At 45.1% G+C, this 15,468-nt stretch overlaps 1 protein-coding gene across 3 annotated transcripts; it reads left to right on the top strand.

The window, feature by feature from the left end:
- The first annotated feature begins 1,005 nt into the window (after nt 1–1,005).
- On the top strand, nt 1,006–14,739 carry ENC1 (ectodermal-neural cortex 1). Of its 3 annotated transcripts, none has more exons than XM_075740023.1 (3): nt 1,006–1,282; nt 6,107–7,917; nt 11,594–14,739. In XM_075740023.1, exon 2 carries the CDS (start codon nt 6,119–6,121, stop codon nt 7,886–7,888), a length of 1,770 nt encoding a protein of 589 aa, XP_075596138.1. In that variant the 5' UTR covers nt 1,006–1,282; nt 6,107–6,118; the 3' UTR covers nt 7,889–7,917; nt 11,594–14,739. The 3 variants fall into 3 exon arrangements, with proteins under 3 accessions (XP_075596138.1, XP_075596140.1, XP_075596139.1); XM_075740025.1 differs by lacking the exon at nt 1,006–1,282 and adding an exon at nt 1,385–1,838; XM_075740024.1 differs by lacking the exon at nt 1,006–1,282 and adding an exon at nt 1,401–1,612.
- The last annotated feature ends 729 nt before the right edge of the window (nt 14,740–15,468 follow it).

Raw genomic sequence — 15,468 nt, 5'->3', positions numbered from 1 at the left:
ACCATTGCTTTAAATGGTATTAGCAAATGGTGAATGAGCATTATGTACCCATGTTTTGTGCGGTATCCTGTATTTTTCCTTTAGAGAGCTGCACAATAGCATTATGTAAACACTTTCATCACGTCTAGATGTTTATTTTTGAAACCGGCCTTTTGCACAAGTGCGTTTTTCTCGTTATTAACTGGTAAATAATTAAAGCCAGGCTTAGCTTTGTCCTGCTGAAGCAGTCGTGCGCAGCTCTGAAGCCCTAACTCTGCGAAGGCCTGATGAGAGCGCAATGAAAGCGTGCTATGCTGCAGCTCCGCCGCCCTGCCGGTACCGCCCCGCGGCCGCGGAAAGGAACAGCGTCCGGGAGCGGCGTCCGCCGCCCCTCGGGCCCTCCCGGCCGCTCCTCAAGGCACTGCGGAGGTGCTCCCCAGGGGCTGCTTTGCTCGGCTCCTCCCCGGGCTCGGCTGCCGCAGCTGCCGCGGCCGGCGGGACACGCCGTGCGGGCCCCTCCACGCGGAGCGACGCGCACCCTTCACCCCCGTGCAGTTATTTCGGTGTCTGCAACGCAAAACGCGCCCCTTCGTTCACTCCCAGCGCCGGCAGGAGCGGAGCTCCCGCCTCGCCCCGCGGAGTGCCGTCCCGCCGGCAGCGCTCGCCTTACGGTGCGGAGCTTAGACGCCGCGGGCGCGCAACTCGGCGCTAGCTCGCACAGCGGGAGGCTGCCGCTAACCCCGCGGGGCCACCGCGCCGCCTCGGCTCGGCCCGGTGCCGTGCGGGACGCCCGTTGCGCGGCCCGCGGGCAGGGGAGGGAAAGGGAGCGGAGGACGTCCTGCAGCCCCCGGCGGGGCGGCACGGGGGCACCTTTGCACCTTCCGTGCCGCCGGCCGGGACGACAACCCGTGTGAGAGCGCTGCCCGCGTCCTCCCGTCCCTCCCCCGCTTGTCACTCACCCACTTTGCATAAACGCTCCACCCGCCCCCCAGAGCATATACCCCCTCTCCGCGCCGCCGGCGGGGCAGAGCTGCGGGCGGCGGTGCCAGTAGCAGCCACCCCCTCGTTCCCTTCCTTCCGTCCCTCTTTCCTACCTCCCGCCCTCCTTTCGCGGCCCGCCTCCCGCCAGCGGCACCACCTCTACCCGGCGCTGAGCGGCTCCCGGCAGCGCAGCCTGCCCGGCCGCCTACTCCGCGGGACCGCCGCGCCAAGCCGAGCCGGCAGCCGCGCTGCCCTCTCATGCGCGGCGCTGCGCTGCCCGCGAAAGCACACGGACGTCCGCGCTCGCCCGGGAGCCGCTGCTGTAAGTCGGTGCCCACCGACCTGTTGCAGCGCCGGTCGCGGTGAGGAGGCGGGTGGGCGGGGGGGCGGCCCCGCTTGCTCTGCGCACGGCGGCGAACCGGGCGGCGGGGGCCGAGCTGGCAGGCGGAGGTGCCGCATGTTCGGGCAGGCGCTGCATGGGTCCGCGCTGCCTGCAGCGCGGGTAAGCCCGCGTCCGCGGGGCGCTGCGGTGCGGCTGGAGCTGGGCTGCCCTGCCGGTCCTCGGCGCAGCCGGAGCCCGGCCCTCCTCCGCTCTGCCCGGAGCGCCGGGGACTGTCGCCCCTTCTGTAAGCAGCGGGGCGCTGGGCGGCCGGTGGGTAGACATCCGCGGTAGCTGTTAAGTGTCTCCGGTGTGCAGCCGTCCTCGGAAAGTGACGGCTCCTGTTAGGAAGGCTGCTAGCCTCCCCGGTGGGCTTCAGCTTCTTCCTCGGGACCCCAGGAGGGCCGGAGCATCCCTCAGCGGGCGTGAGGCGGGTCTGGGGGACGATGAGCGCCCCGCTGCTCCCGGAGCTGGCTGCGACCCGGCTCTCCCTGCGCTGGTACAGAAACTTCTGCACGTGGTTATTCCTCTATAAAGGGAACCAAATGCATTTTAACTTATGGTACTGTTTCTTTATTAGGTTGGGAAGAAACCCAACAAGTTTCTTTTCAGGGACGGAGTTGTTCAGGCGTTATGATGGAGTGAACTGGGGGGAATTTAGAGTTGTGTTTCTTTGTCTGCATGTAGTGAGCAGCAACGCATTCCTAGCAGGAGCAGCGTGTTCTGCTTTACATCTGGCTGCAGGTCCTAGGAAGCCGCTGAGTTTGTGCTAGAGGACTTTAGGTACGATCAGGATTCGGCGCTGCGAAACGGATAGTATCGCTGCAGCTTTAGCAACCGAACGTGGTGTTAGTTAAATCGGTGGCATGTTCAGCAGATTCCGTCTCCTTCAGCTGTTTCACTGGTTGTAAACAAAAACGCAACCACCACCACGTAATTTCAGAGTTGTATTAAAATGAGCCTACATCAGGGATATGTCGCTAATTTGAAAATACTTAATTTTTCATTTGATTTAGGCTCATACCTGCATACTGCTTAGCTGTTAAGAAGTAGGGCAGAGAGTCTGTTGTTTAGTCTTAAAGTAGTGCTTGCTGCTGGGCTGCTGTGACAAGTAGCCTGTTGAAGTGCAATTATAAATCAAAGTCTTGGTTCAACCTCTGTTCCTAGATAAAATCTATATCTGTAATTTACTGACCACTTCTTGTCTTTTAAATACAAATATTATTATTTCTAAGGAAAAAAATGCCTGAAGGGAGTTGACTCATATTATTCAAGATGAACATTTGCTCACTGACTGTAAATTACCTCTGCTGAAGTATTTGAGGATTGCATTATTTCCAACACCAAATGGAGAAATCAGAGATGTCATTTATACATTTTAATATTCTTGTAAGATTCTGGACTGAGCTAATTGTCAGAAGCTGCAAAAGGACATGTTTACAGAAACACTGCCCGTTGGTAAATTATGATAATTGCTTGTAAGGGTGTTTGTTCAACTAGTCCATGTGTGAACTCATCTCAGCAACCACAGTGGAGGAAAAAGATGTATAGATATGTATCTTTGTTCTGTTTGGGGAAATATGTTAGCTTATCTTAAATGTGAATTGGCATACTTTGAATTCTTCTCAATAGATGACATTGAGGTGATAAAGACAATGTTACCGGAACAGTTAAAGACCAGCATACGTGAAATCTGCAAGTGCTTCAAAATTTGCAAGTGCTTCCTAAGAAATGGCATTGCTTACTGAAAGACCAAGTCTTCTATTTTAGTGGAGTGAAACGCTGAGTGCTTTATTCAGTAGTGTTTGAGAGTGGCAGAGTGGCTCTTAATTTATATATATATTATTATTTTTTTTTCACAGCAGTGTTGGTTACTATGGCTGTGGGTGGGCTTGGGTAACACACAGTGATCTGCTCCTCCCCTCTGCATATGATCCGTAGCTCACTAGTATCCAACATACGCATAATTGCAGGGTGGGTTTTTTATGTTTACTTCTATTTTGTTGGTTATGGGCTCATTCTGAATGATGCTGGGCATGTGGTGCTTGCAGGAGTGCAAAGCCTGCTGAAGGATCTAAACCCCTGTGTTTGCATCCTCTTATGTGAACTTTATCTGCCCTATTCCTCAACTCTGTGTGGATGATAAAGTTTTCAGTACACTCTGAATTCCCCCTATACATGGGGGCAAAGGAGAGGAACTGTGTTTCCATAGACATCCTGACATGCCTCAACTGTGGTGTCCACACGTTCACTTGATTGGGATGGAGAGCACGGGTGGCAAGAGCATCTTCATACCCTGGTGACTTTATTGTCTCTTATCAGTGGGTGCTTAGCTCCTGCCCTGCTCCCTGGCAAGGAAACCTTGCAGGAGTAGGTCCTCAGTGTGAGGAAAGCCAATCTGTAGAGACCCAGTGAATGCTTTGCACAGCATCATAATAGCATTTGAAACAGTAAAGTGCCTGGAAAAGTTTTAAAATTTTGCAGGGGGGTGGGAGGGTGTGCTTTGCCAGTGAAGGGTTCACCCATCTGTGTCTGCAAAGTGTTTATGTACTAGTATTTCAAGCCATGACCCTTTCTGTAATCCTTCGGTTCCAGCAGGTTTCAACCTGTATACGGTCAGTATAATCTTTCTGGCTATAGATTAAGTGGGTAATTTTAGTCTGAGATTAGTGCTCAGGATCTTTGAATGCCATCTGAGTATTTGCCATACAATACAATTGCATTAAAGGTAGTTTAATTTTCCTAGTAAAAGGATTTGTGTTGTGAAGACGCACCAGCCTCCTTAGGCTGTTCTGTGCTTAGTATTAATGCATTTAATAGGTTGGCCTAGGGAGCATTGGTAAAACAACTTTCCAAACTTTTGCATGGTAGATTCTCTGCCCTGTGGCTTGCATGGGAAGGATTTCTCTCTGTTTTGGAGGATTTGGGATTGAGCACTGTATACTGAGCTGTGTTGCTTGTTCTTTTCAGTCCTAGTTAAATTTCATCAGGAAGTCACATCCCAGATGAAAGCAAATAGGCTATGGTACTTTTGCAGTAAAGTGTCTCTTTGTTCCTTAATTGATGTTGGTTTGAGGGGCTTTTTTGCTGTGACTGAAGGGAAAGGTGTATCACAAACTTGCTGTTTGATGTGAGGAATCAATTATTCTGTACCCCAGCACAGCTAGGGAGGAGGATGGTACCGGCTATGCTGCAGTTAATCTGCAGGTGTTGTATATTCCCTGTACACAAATCAGTTGATCTGAAATGGAGTCTGCTGCCTAGATTAATCATATATGGTTTTGATTTTGTTGAAGATTCTGGTCATGCAAATATAGAAAAAATACAAGTATTTATTTTAAAAAGCTGTGGTTTTTTGAGGCTTATAAAGCTCTTGTGTCATCTTGGAGCATGAAATGTGGGAATAGAGTTGTACAGTTCTGTACTGCTTAGTAATATGAAAACGTTCGAGTCTGTGAGAGGGGGAAGTATATCCACATTAAAAACCTACAGAAGTGGCCCCAGGTCATGCTCTGACTTTGAGTATTGGGCGCTTCCCAGGTAAGCTTTTGTCCTGTTCCTTATTTGAAGGTGCAGCAAAAGGGACTCTGGGCATGTGAATATTATAGCGATTAGGGAAGTTTGCTTCTCTTCTTTCTCCAAGCTTCCTCTGCAGTTTGGAGAGAGAAAAGTGAGATTACAGTAGTGGTCACAGCCACAACTTGCACTGGGCTCTGTATGCTTCATCTCCTTTTATTTGCACTGTGGCTTTTTGGCCATTAGCTTTATATGGCTGCCAATATTCCTTCCTTTCCTTATACTCCATACTGTTTTGGCTTGACTCCTGATGAAATCTGGAAACTTGCTGCTGTAATCATACATAGACCTGTATATCATGGCAGATAACAGTAACATTCACCTCCAAAGAGTGACCAAAAAGCATTGTGTTTGTTAGGAACATAGGGTAGCATAGGATATGTCTTGTGTTTAATGTCTCCTCCAAACCTCAGAATGAATCAATGGCTTGTGCTCTGAGTACCTGACTCTTGAGGTGGCTTCAGAGGTGATGCCTCTGTGACTTCAGTTGATAGTCAAAACACATTTTTCTGCTGACTCTGCCTGTGTATATGCTGTATCACTATAACAGGCAGCTGCTGGCAGAGTTCAAGATGCAATCTCTAAAATTTACTTGTCATATTTTTGTAAGGGTTTTGCAAGTGTAAATTTATGATCATTGCTAGGCTTTTATTTTAAAGGTCCCTTTTTTCCTTCTCCGCTGTTGCATATGGAATCATTATACCAAAGGGAAGCTTCCTAATGGGATTAGTAGGTTTTTGTTCCCTGTGCAGCTTCTGACATTCCTTAGGTATTCTGTCTGGTAGCTCTTCCTGCTATGATTCAGTACAGGAGAATGTTTCAAGCATGTGCATGTGTACATATGTAATGAATCAGCTGGTCTAGGTTGGGGAAGGGTGAGAAAATCAGTCCTGGTTCCTTTTCTTTCTCCTCCGACTTACTTGCTTACTGTATTGCTGTGAAAGTTGGAGATCAGGTTTCCCAAGATAAACCTGCTCTTGGGCAACAAATTTAGAGTAGGTCATTTATGGAACTAATCTTACCAAAAAATAAACTCATGGCGAAGGTAGATGCAATTCTCTGTCCACTCATCTATAAATTAAGACTTTTTTCCCCATTTTACAGTGAATAATAGATATACTTTTTCATATGTAAAATTAATAATTAATTTAACTGTCTCATTAATCTTAGAATTTTTTTCTTTGTTTATAGGTGTGAAAGAAAATGTCAGTCAGCATGCATGAAAATCGCAAATCTAGGGCCAGTACTGGCTCCATAAACATATACTTGTTCCACAAGTCATCCTATGCTGATAGTGTCCTTACTCATCTGAACCTTCTGCGTCAGCAGCGTCTCTTTACAGATGTACTTCTCCATGCTGGGAATAGGTCATTCCCCTGCCACAGAGCTGTTCTAGCTGCTTGCAGCCGCTATTTTGAAGCAATGTTCAGCGGAGGACTGAAGGAGAGCCAGGACAGTGAAGTCAACTTTCATAATTCAATTCACCCAGAAGTCTTGGAGCTTCTTCTGGACTATGCATATTCCTCCAGGGTTATCATCAACGAGGAGAATGCAGAATCGCTGCTGGAGGCCGGTGACATGTTGGAGTTTCAGGATATTCGGGATGCTTGTGCAGAATTTCTGGAGAAAAACCTTCATCCCACCAACTGTCTCGGCATGCTGCTGCTGTCAGATGCTCACCAGTGCACCAAGCTGTATGAACTCTCTTGGAGGATGTGCCTTAGCAACTTCCAGAGTATCAGTAAAAGTGAAGACTTCCTCCAGCTGCCAAAAGACATGGTAGTGCAGCTCCTTTCCAGTGAAGAATTGGAAACTGAAGACGAAAGGCTGGTATATGAATCGGCTATCAGCTGGGTTAACTATGACCTGAGTAAGCGGCACTGTTTTCTGCCCGAGCTATTGCAGACGGTGAGACTGGCCCTCTTGCCAGCCATATACCTTATGGAGAATGTGGCCATGGAAGAGCTTATCACCAAGCAAAGGAAGAGCAAAGAGATTGTAGAAGAATCAATAAGATGCAAGTTAAAGATCTTGCAGAATGATGGAGTGGTCACTAGTTTGTGTGCCAGACCCCGTAAAACTGGCCATTCGCTTTTTCTTTTGGGTGGCCAAACCTTTATGTGTGACAAGCTGTACCTGGTGGACCAAAAGGCGAAGGAGATCATTCCAAAGGCAGACATACCAAGTCCACGGAAAGAGTTCAGTGCTTGTGCCATAGGCTGCAAAGTGTATATCACTGGGGGACGAGGGTCAGAAAACGGAGTCTCCAAAGACGTGTGGGTGTATGACACCCTTCACGAGGAGTGGTCAAAGGCTGCTCCCATGCTGGTAGCTAGGTTTGGGCATGGCTCTGCTGAACTTAAGCACTGTTTGTATGTAGTAGGAGGACACACTGCAGCAACTGGTTGCCTTCCAGCTTCCCCTTCAGTATCCTTAAAGCAAGTTGAACAATATGACCCCGTGACCAACAAATGGACCATGGTTGCCCCACTGCGAGAAGGAGTAAGCAACGCAGCTGTAGTCAGCGCAAAGCTTAAGCTGTTTGCTTTTGGAGGTACCAGCGTTAGCCATGACAAGCTGCCCAAAGTTCAGTGCTATGATCAGTGTGAAAACAGATGGACAGTACCAGCCACCTGCCCCCAGCCCTGGCGCTACACGGCTGCAGCTGTTCTGGGTAACCAGATTTTTATTATGGGTGGAGATACCGAATTCTCTGCGTGCTCCGCTTACAAGTTCAACAGTGAGACATACCAGTGGACTAAGGTGGGAGACGTGACAGCTAAGCGAATGAGCTGCCATGCAGTGGCATCTGGAAACAAATTGTACGTGGTTGGAGGCTACTTCGGTATTCAGAGGTGCAAGACGTTGGACTGCTACGATCCCACGTTAGATGCATGGAACAGCATAACAACTGTGCCCTACTCGTTAATTCCCACGGCATTTGTCAGCACATGGAAGCACCTCCCCTCATAATTGTGTATGTTGCAATTACAAATTATCAGGTAAGAAATAGCACCTTTGAATTCCACTGTAATAATGCTTTTCAGCAGCAGCTCTGAGGAGGGTGAGTATATTCAATCCAATTTTACAGCTGGAGCGACTGAGACGCGTATCTTCACAGGCTGTCGTAAGCCAGGCACTATGTCTGTGACAAAGCCAGATGCTGGAGGTAGTTTGCCACATATCTTGCAGCCACTTCTTTTTACATGATTTAGATGTTGAAAATGTTATTTTTGCTCAGTCCTTTACTTGTGTGGAAGTGCAGGTAATTTGGAAATTGAGTTCTGCTCTGTGTTTAGATACTAAATGCACACTAAAAAAGGGTTTGCTGCCATTTTCCAGCAGAGGCCAGGTCACTCTGTATATCCAATATCAGTGCCTGGAAAAGATACTGTAAATTCTGATCTGAAGCCTGATAATGAATTCACTTGAATTTCCAGGCAGACAGCATGCTTTCTCAAAGCAGACAGCCTTTGGGGAAACTTGCTGTCTTATGAAAGGTGTTTTACAGGCACTTCAGGCTTAATTTTCCATCTCACCTAGACAGCACGGTTGCACCTGCATGGACTAAGGTTGCATTTGCTCCATTGATATACTTTAAAATACAGATTTTTCAAAATAGTTATGGTCATATATGTTGGACTACATATAGTGTCGGGAAGACATATAATTAATATTGCTGGCTGAAATAATTACCAGTCTATAGCACACACTGTTCCAAAACAATTTAATTATACATAATGGGCCAAGCTCTTACCAGGTGCAACTTCAGCATTGTATCTTCTCACAAGCAAGTCTGAATTTGGCCTTGCTTGTTTTGGTTGTGAATTTCTGATTTTTAGGAGGAGGGGAGAAAAGGTTCATGAACAAAAATACTAAAATAATCCAGGTACCTAACATACTATTTTTAAAATCTGTTCTTTCATGCTAACTACTGTTACTTCAACTATTACTAATTTTTCCTTATTTTTGTCTTTTCTAGAGTTACATCACTTAAAATAAGTCAGAGACATTTTCCAGAACTATGTGTATTTTGCAACAAATCTGGCAGACTCCCCTTAGTGTTGCGTTGCTCTTTTCCTTTACTTGCCCCTTGATACTTTAGTACAGAATCACAGTTACCACCAACCAAACAAACAAATACAGTGGCATGCTTAATCCTAAATAATCCATGCCCTGTGAGTGGTAGTTTCTTTTTGGATATGAACAGTGTATAATATAACCATGAAGGCAGGCAGGTTAAAAGGAACAAGGCAAATAAATACAGTTGCAGTAACTAAACAAGCTCTGCCTTTGCATCTAAGTTACTTAGAAGTCAAGACTGATGGAAATTCTCCAGCAAATAGGAAGAACAGCTTGTGTACGAAGACTTCCTTAGGTTCATCTGTTTTGGAACAGATCATATTTTGTTTCTTGCAGCTGGAGACGCTAGTCTGACTCTTACAGTAAACATGAAATGCAAATGTCTTTGAAGCAGACTAGATATAAGTATATACCTAGAAATGCAGGGTAGTCGTGAAATTCCTTTCTGTGTGGTACACTGAGGATTCATCTTGTAGTTGTCTTTCAGCTGACTGGGAGCTTTGACTGAGTGAAGAATATGAGGTTGGGCCCCTGCAAAGCAGCAGGTCAGCATGGAAATCTAGTGTGAAATTGGGCTGCGTTGTGCCATCAGCTGCTCTTGTCTCAAATGGTTGTTTCTCTTGAAGACACTGCCCTCCCTCCTCTCCTTGCTTTATTTTTCCCAGACTTACTCTTGGAAAAGCGGGGCAAACCCTTGAGACCTAACCAGATCCTGGGTGCTGGGAGCAATCACACCCCCCAACAGCCAGCAGGTGGAAGCCCTGATTTCTGCGCGGTGGCTTCCTCCCTGGCTGGGAACAATGTCTTGACATCTTCAGTTAACTTCTATTATTACCGACTTTCAGCAGTTCTCAGTGTTATCAGAGCAGCGGTATTGAATGCCTGGACTCAGGTCTGTGCCAAGAAAAATATTGACTTATTCTTCTGAGACTGACTTAATTGTTCTGAAGTTTACAGTACATGAGAGGGAGTGTTTTATTTTGAAAAAAAAGTCCTCAGAATATAACGGTGCAAAAAGCTTTCGTTTACTCTGCAGTATCTTGTTAAAAGCCATTATTTTATCTTAACTAACACACAAGATAACTGGCTGAACGCAGCTGTAGACTGAAATCTCTCCAATGCTGTGTGCTCATCCAGCAAGTAGGTTGTTTTTTTTTCTGACTCCTGCTGTTTTGTCAGTGGGTGGGAGGGACAAAAAGGAAATTACTTCTGATTACCCTCTGTTTTCATGGCGCTGTGTGGCCCCAGACTGACAGTTTTTAGGAAGACTTTAGCCTGCTTTGTCCCATTCCTCAAACTTAGGGCTTTTGAGTAGGTTGGGGATTTTTTTTACCCCTTCTGTTTCAGAATTGTTTATAATTTTTTTTAAAGCTCATCCCATGACAGGGAACATTGTTTTGGCTTCAGTGTTGATAGTGTGTTTCAGTGGGAAGAATGGCATGCTACGCCATGAAAGGACTAATCAATGCTAAGTGCAGAGATCTTTTTTTAGACATAATGAAGATAGTGTGTTTCAAGCCCACAGTTGCAAAGAGGCTTGATGCTCTGGGCTGTTGTGTAGGCTGTGGTGCTTCCTGTGAGTGTTCCTTGTTGTTCTTAGACATCACAGCTTGAGAGTGATGTGATACATTCAAATTAACTGTGAGTTCACTGGAGCTCCTTTGCATTGTAATGATGTTGAATTTCCCTCCTAAAATTCTAGCAGTGCTGTCAGAAATTTCTGTGATGAGCTGATGGTGATTTGGAAGTTGGCGTTTTAATACAGCATCATATTGAAAAAGCAAAGCGCAATCTCAGCATCCAAAGGCTGAATTTCTCAGTGAATAATCAATTTTTATAAAGGATTCTAGGATGGAATTATTGATGCATGGAGCATTGCTGTGTGAAAAGAAATGAGGCAGACTTTTGCTCTAATGGATAGCAGATATATTTTAAGTAAGGGGATTATATATGTCTTTCTATATTGTGAATAAATTCAATTCAGAATTCTTCATGGTGAATGGAGACATTGGGGTGAGACACCTTCACCTCCCTTCTGCTTTACTCCAACCAGGTTTGCCTTGGCCAAGGGACAGAAAAAACTCTTTGCCTTAAATGCTCATGTGGGCTTTTGTGGAAGAGAAATTCCACAAGGTGATGTTCCCTTAAAACAAATCCCCAAAGCTTTAAGATTTTTGGGGAACATAGAAATGATGAAGTAGGCAGAGCCCATCATTGGGCTGTATTGGGCCAGTTTGATTGAGGTTTCAAATAACTGAATTTATAGTAAAAAAATTAAATGGTCTTTCTGGAGTCAGGGGAATTATTTGCAGAGTAAGGCTAGTAGAATAATAAAGGCAACATTTGATGCTAAATAATTATGTTCTTGACTAGCTTATTTATCAGTAGTTGACTATCGCACAGGAACACTGAGCTGGTGGGGGGAATGGGGAACCCATCAATTGGATTGTATCCTAAGCATAGCTTTTAGATTTTCTTTGACATCTGACAAAAACCTTATGGTACATTGTCTCAGCAAACACCTTTAAGGTTTCTCTGATTTTTTTTTTTTCCTCTTTTTTTTCCTTTTTCTCCCCACTCTTCCCATGCTTTTAGTTTACTTCTTTATTTGGAGAAGAGAATTGGAACCTCAGATCTGGAGAAACGGTTTGATGAAGAAAAATCGTTCAGCGGCTCTTGCATTTGAAGAAAATCATCTGCACCTTGTAAATTATGTAACCTAGACATGAAGGAATGAGAGGGAAAAAACCTGTCTTCAGTGCTTCAGCACGTGGTTTAAATATGAATGGACAAACCTATGATCTGGTCCTTGTGCTAGTAATTGTGGATTAATGCCAATATTAATCAGTCCTTCAAAGAAGAAAAAGAAGAGACGCAACTTCTCTGAGCTGTGCAGCACACAGCACTTGATTTCCATGGACTCCACTGTTCGTATGTGAAATTTGAAATGGTTGTCACCTCTCTTTGTGGTGGTTTGAAGTGCCAGCGCCAGCTGCAGGGGAAGCAGGCCAGGTCTGAAACAGCGAGATGCCACTGTGAATGAAGATGCAGTGGTATTGCTGCTGAACTCTGCTAACGGGATCGTGCTTGTGTGTAGGCAGCGCCTACAGCATCTCTTAGATCCGGCATTGCATTGTTCCGTATGCAGAGAGTGACCTTCTGCTTGATAAGGAATAGCCCAGTGGTGAAATGTTTTTGCAAGAGGGGGAACGAATGACATGCCCCAAAGGCTCCTTGTTCCCTTTCTTCCCTGTATTTATAAGTAATTCAGACTGTCCCATTCCTGTTATGTTACTTGTTGTAGATATAGTTATTTATTGTTCAGTGCTTGCATGCTGAAACAATGCCTGCAATTGTCTTCATGTTGCAAGGGCTTGTGTGAATTGTTGTATGTTTTGCACATTTTGTGATTGCTGACTTGCTCTGCTGCACAAAGAAAGAAAACTGTTGAGTAACAGTTGGAGGTGGGAGGGAGGGGTGGCTTCCTGGTCAGAAATGGAAGGATTACAAGGCAGGATCTTAAGTTACACACGTACTAAAAGAAGAAGTCATGGAGGTCACTTTCTCAGGCCACCAGCACCCCAGGTTGCGTATGGTGTGTCTTGTAGATGGTGTCCTTGCTACATTTCATTTGTTGGTCATGCCTTTCAATTTCTAATCTGGAAATGGCCAAAATCTCTTGCAGCTCTCTCTTTGTGCAGCTTCCTGATTGCAACGCAAATACTGTGGAAGAGCTTCTGGATACCAAGCCCAGATGAAGTCATTGTCCAAAGTTATTTATTTATTTATTGGGTTGGAGGAGGGGTACCTACATTATAGCCACATTGACCTGAATGAGTGGAGTATGGTGATACAAGAATAAAAACAAAAAACCTCAAGATAGGTTAGTGATGAAGTCTTTAAAAAAAAAAAGAAACCAGCAATTTTGCACTGACTGGATTGCCTCATCCATCTGGATTTCAGATGATCATCTGAGTGGCCAGGTGTCAAAGACCCAAGTGCTCTAGAAAATTCTTATGGGGATAGAAATGAATCTTAAAAATAGCCATCAAACTTTGCTGCCTTTTATTTTCCTTAGCCAGATGTGTCTTTAAACACTTGGTCACTCAGAAGCGTCGGATACAATCCTGAGAAACCAAAATTTGATTTTTTAAACAAATTTTTTTCTTATCAGTCTGGTCTTGAGACAGAGATGAAGCTACTCTTTTTCTTCTGGATTTCAGAAGCTTATGTTTCACAGGTGCTTTCTTTGCCAGATCCTGTCATGAAGCATGTATTGTATTGTGTTTTTTCCTGAATGTTTCTGGACCCCAACTTAACTGGCACATTCAGTAACATGGTTGGTGTGTGCTGCAATAGAAGTAAACAGCCGCATGCGTGCATGCAAAACAGAAATAGTCACATTGTTGATGCTTGCCTTTCTCTGTGTGACAGTGATGTAGCTGTATTTGTGAAAGCTTTGTCATCTGAAAGTGTTTACACTGGTCACTGGAAGTTTCTCTGTGCTGCCTTACATTTGACTTGTTGTTTGGAGTAGACCAATACATTTCAGAAATAGAGTATTTGGAGTTCTGTGAATACTGAGAGAACATTGATTAATTAGCAAAGGCATTAGCAGTTCTTTAAAGGGTGAGGCCCGGCTAGATGTGAACAGTTATAGTTCCTCTGGTTAAATGGATTTATTGAAATGATAGATTTTTTTTTTTTTCTTCTTAAGTGTTTAAACCCACAGCCTTCCCCCACCCCATCCCCCCCAGCATTGGTCCTCGTCTCTTAGGTGGCTTTTAAGCAATAGGAAAACACCTTAGATAGGGTAGGTCTCCTTTCTATATCCCTGTGCTTGCACGGGTTGCCCTGTTGAAGCAAACAGCCTTGAATTGCTGTTGCCTTTCCTCTTGCGGATCACTCCCGGGAGTGTGAAGGGAGCCATACAGTCAGGCTTCCTGTGCTTTGCATGTCCTCTCCCCAGGCGCCAGTGCCTGCATGAGGTACAAGGAAGCGAAGAACTGGGTCCCCAGGGGCCCCCTTGCTTGAATAAGGGCATATAAGAGGTTTGGACCTCTTTTCTCCGTCGAGCTGATTAGAGTCCAGACGTGAAGCTGTACTGCATCTAACTACTTAGCTTATGAAATCTGTTTTGTAGTGCCATGCAACTTCCTAAAGTGGGATGAATTTTCTGCAGCTGTTTCCAAAGTTGTGGTCTGCTTTCAAGTCCTCAACTAATTCCTGTGTGTAGGCTGAAGGAAGCTGAAGCCAGGGTGGGCCTCTGGCTCTGCAGGGAATAGACTAGGCTCTTGCTCTTTAAATTGATGTGGGAATCCTGGCTAGCTATTTGACCATTCCAGTCCCGCAGAACACCCCACACTTTCAAGCAAATGCAGTTCACAGCGGAGTGCACACAAAAACCCTGGCATAAGACAGGAAGGTTCCTCTTATTTTGCAGGCTGGTTGCTGTAGAAACATATAACAAAGGACAGCCTTCCTCTTCTGGTGTAGTTGTGCAGCCCCTTTTCTCTAGGTCTGACACCTGTCTGCATAAGAGTGATTAGAGCAGAATAATGTTCCCTTTCCTGGCTATTGAAGATGTGGTTCATGTGCTAAAAGAAAACTGTGCAAGTGAAGAAGTAAAATTGTCTATGTTGTGTCTTTTTGTCTGCTACTACATCTTAAGGTTTTGTAAAACTTGTGGGTTTTTTTTTCACAATGTGAAACTGAAGGTCAATAAATTATTAGAGATTTTCTCTCCATGGAACATTTATTTCAAGTGTTGTCTCTTCCTCCCCTCCCTCCCCACCCCCAAATGCTTTGAATCCCTTATAATGTCCTTTTCATGTCCTCTTAATGAAAGCGCATCAACAACATGCAGTTTACTGCTTTGGTATAAGCTTCTGCTTCAGTTGCACTTCCCTTCCCTTTGTTCTGTTCTGCTGCTGTTACTATGATCCCTATCTCAAACTGGAGAGCCTCAAAACTTTTAAGAACAGGAAATGCAAGTTTGTTGGTGCTTGCAGCACAGTTTAGGTCGTGCCTGATATGTCTTGGAAGCGGAATTAGGCATCTTGAATCCTTCCTAATTATTCTTAAAGTAAAAAATACAGTCTGTGTGTAAAACATCCCAATTGTTCTCTATAATGCACACATATAGCCAAACTCTTAAGCTTACTTACATTTTTATGTGTATACAGGGTTATGGTTTGGGGGTTTTCTTTTGCTGTGGGGTTTTGTTTGTTTGTTTGTTTTTTTTTTTAATCCTATTGATTTTCTATGTTGGCTTAGCACATCTCTGGCCTTAAGGTGTTGCTGACCACTATCCAGGTCTAAAATAACATCATGAGGGGGCATTCATACACACACTCCAGAGGTTCAGTTGCTCAGGTCTGCTAAGTACTGACCTCCTGTCCTGCCTAGAAGAAGATTTTCTCAAGTGTGCATCCATTGCTTTGGAGCAAAGGAACGGGGTTGGTCTTCCT

This window comes from Balearica regulorum, chromosome Z (genome assembly GCF_011004875.1).
Source record: "Balearica regulorum gibbericeps isolate bBalReg1 chromosome Z, bBalReg1.pri, whole genome shotgun sequence".
Taxonomy (NCBI): domain Eukaryota; kingdom Metazoa; phylum Chordata; class Aves; order Gruiformes; family Gruidae; genus Balearica; species Balearica regulorum.
Note: the sequence above shows the minus strand (reverse complement) of the source record. Positions and strands in the feature narration are given on the sequence as shown.

Excerpts from the sequence above, each read along its gene's own strand:
- ENC1 (XM_075740023.1), top strand. The coding sequence starts at position 6,119 with ATGTCAGTCAGCATGCATGAAAATCGCAAATCTAGGGCCAGTACTGGC.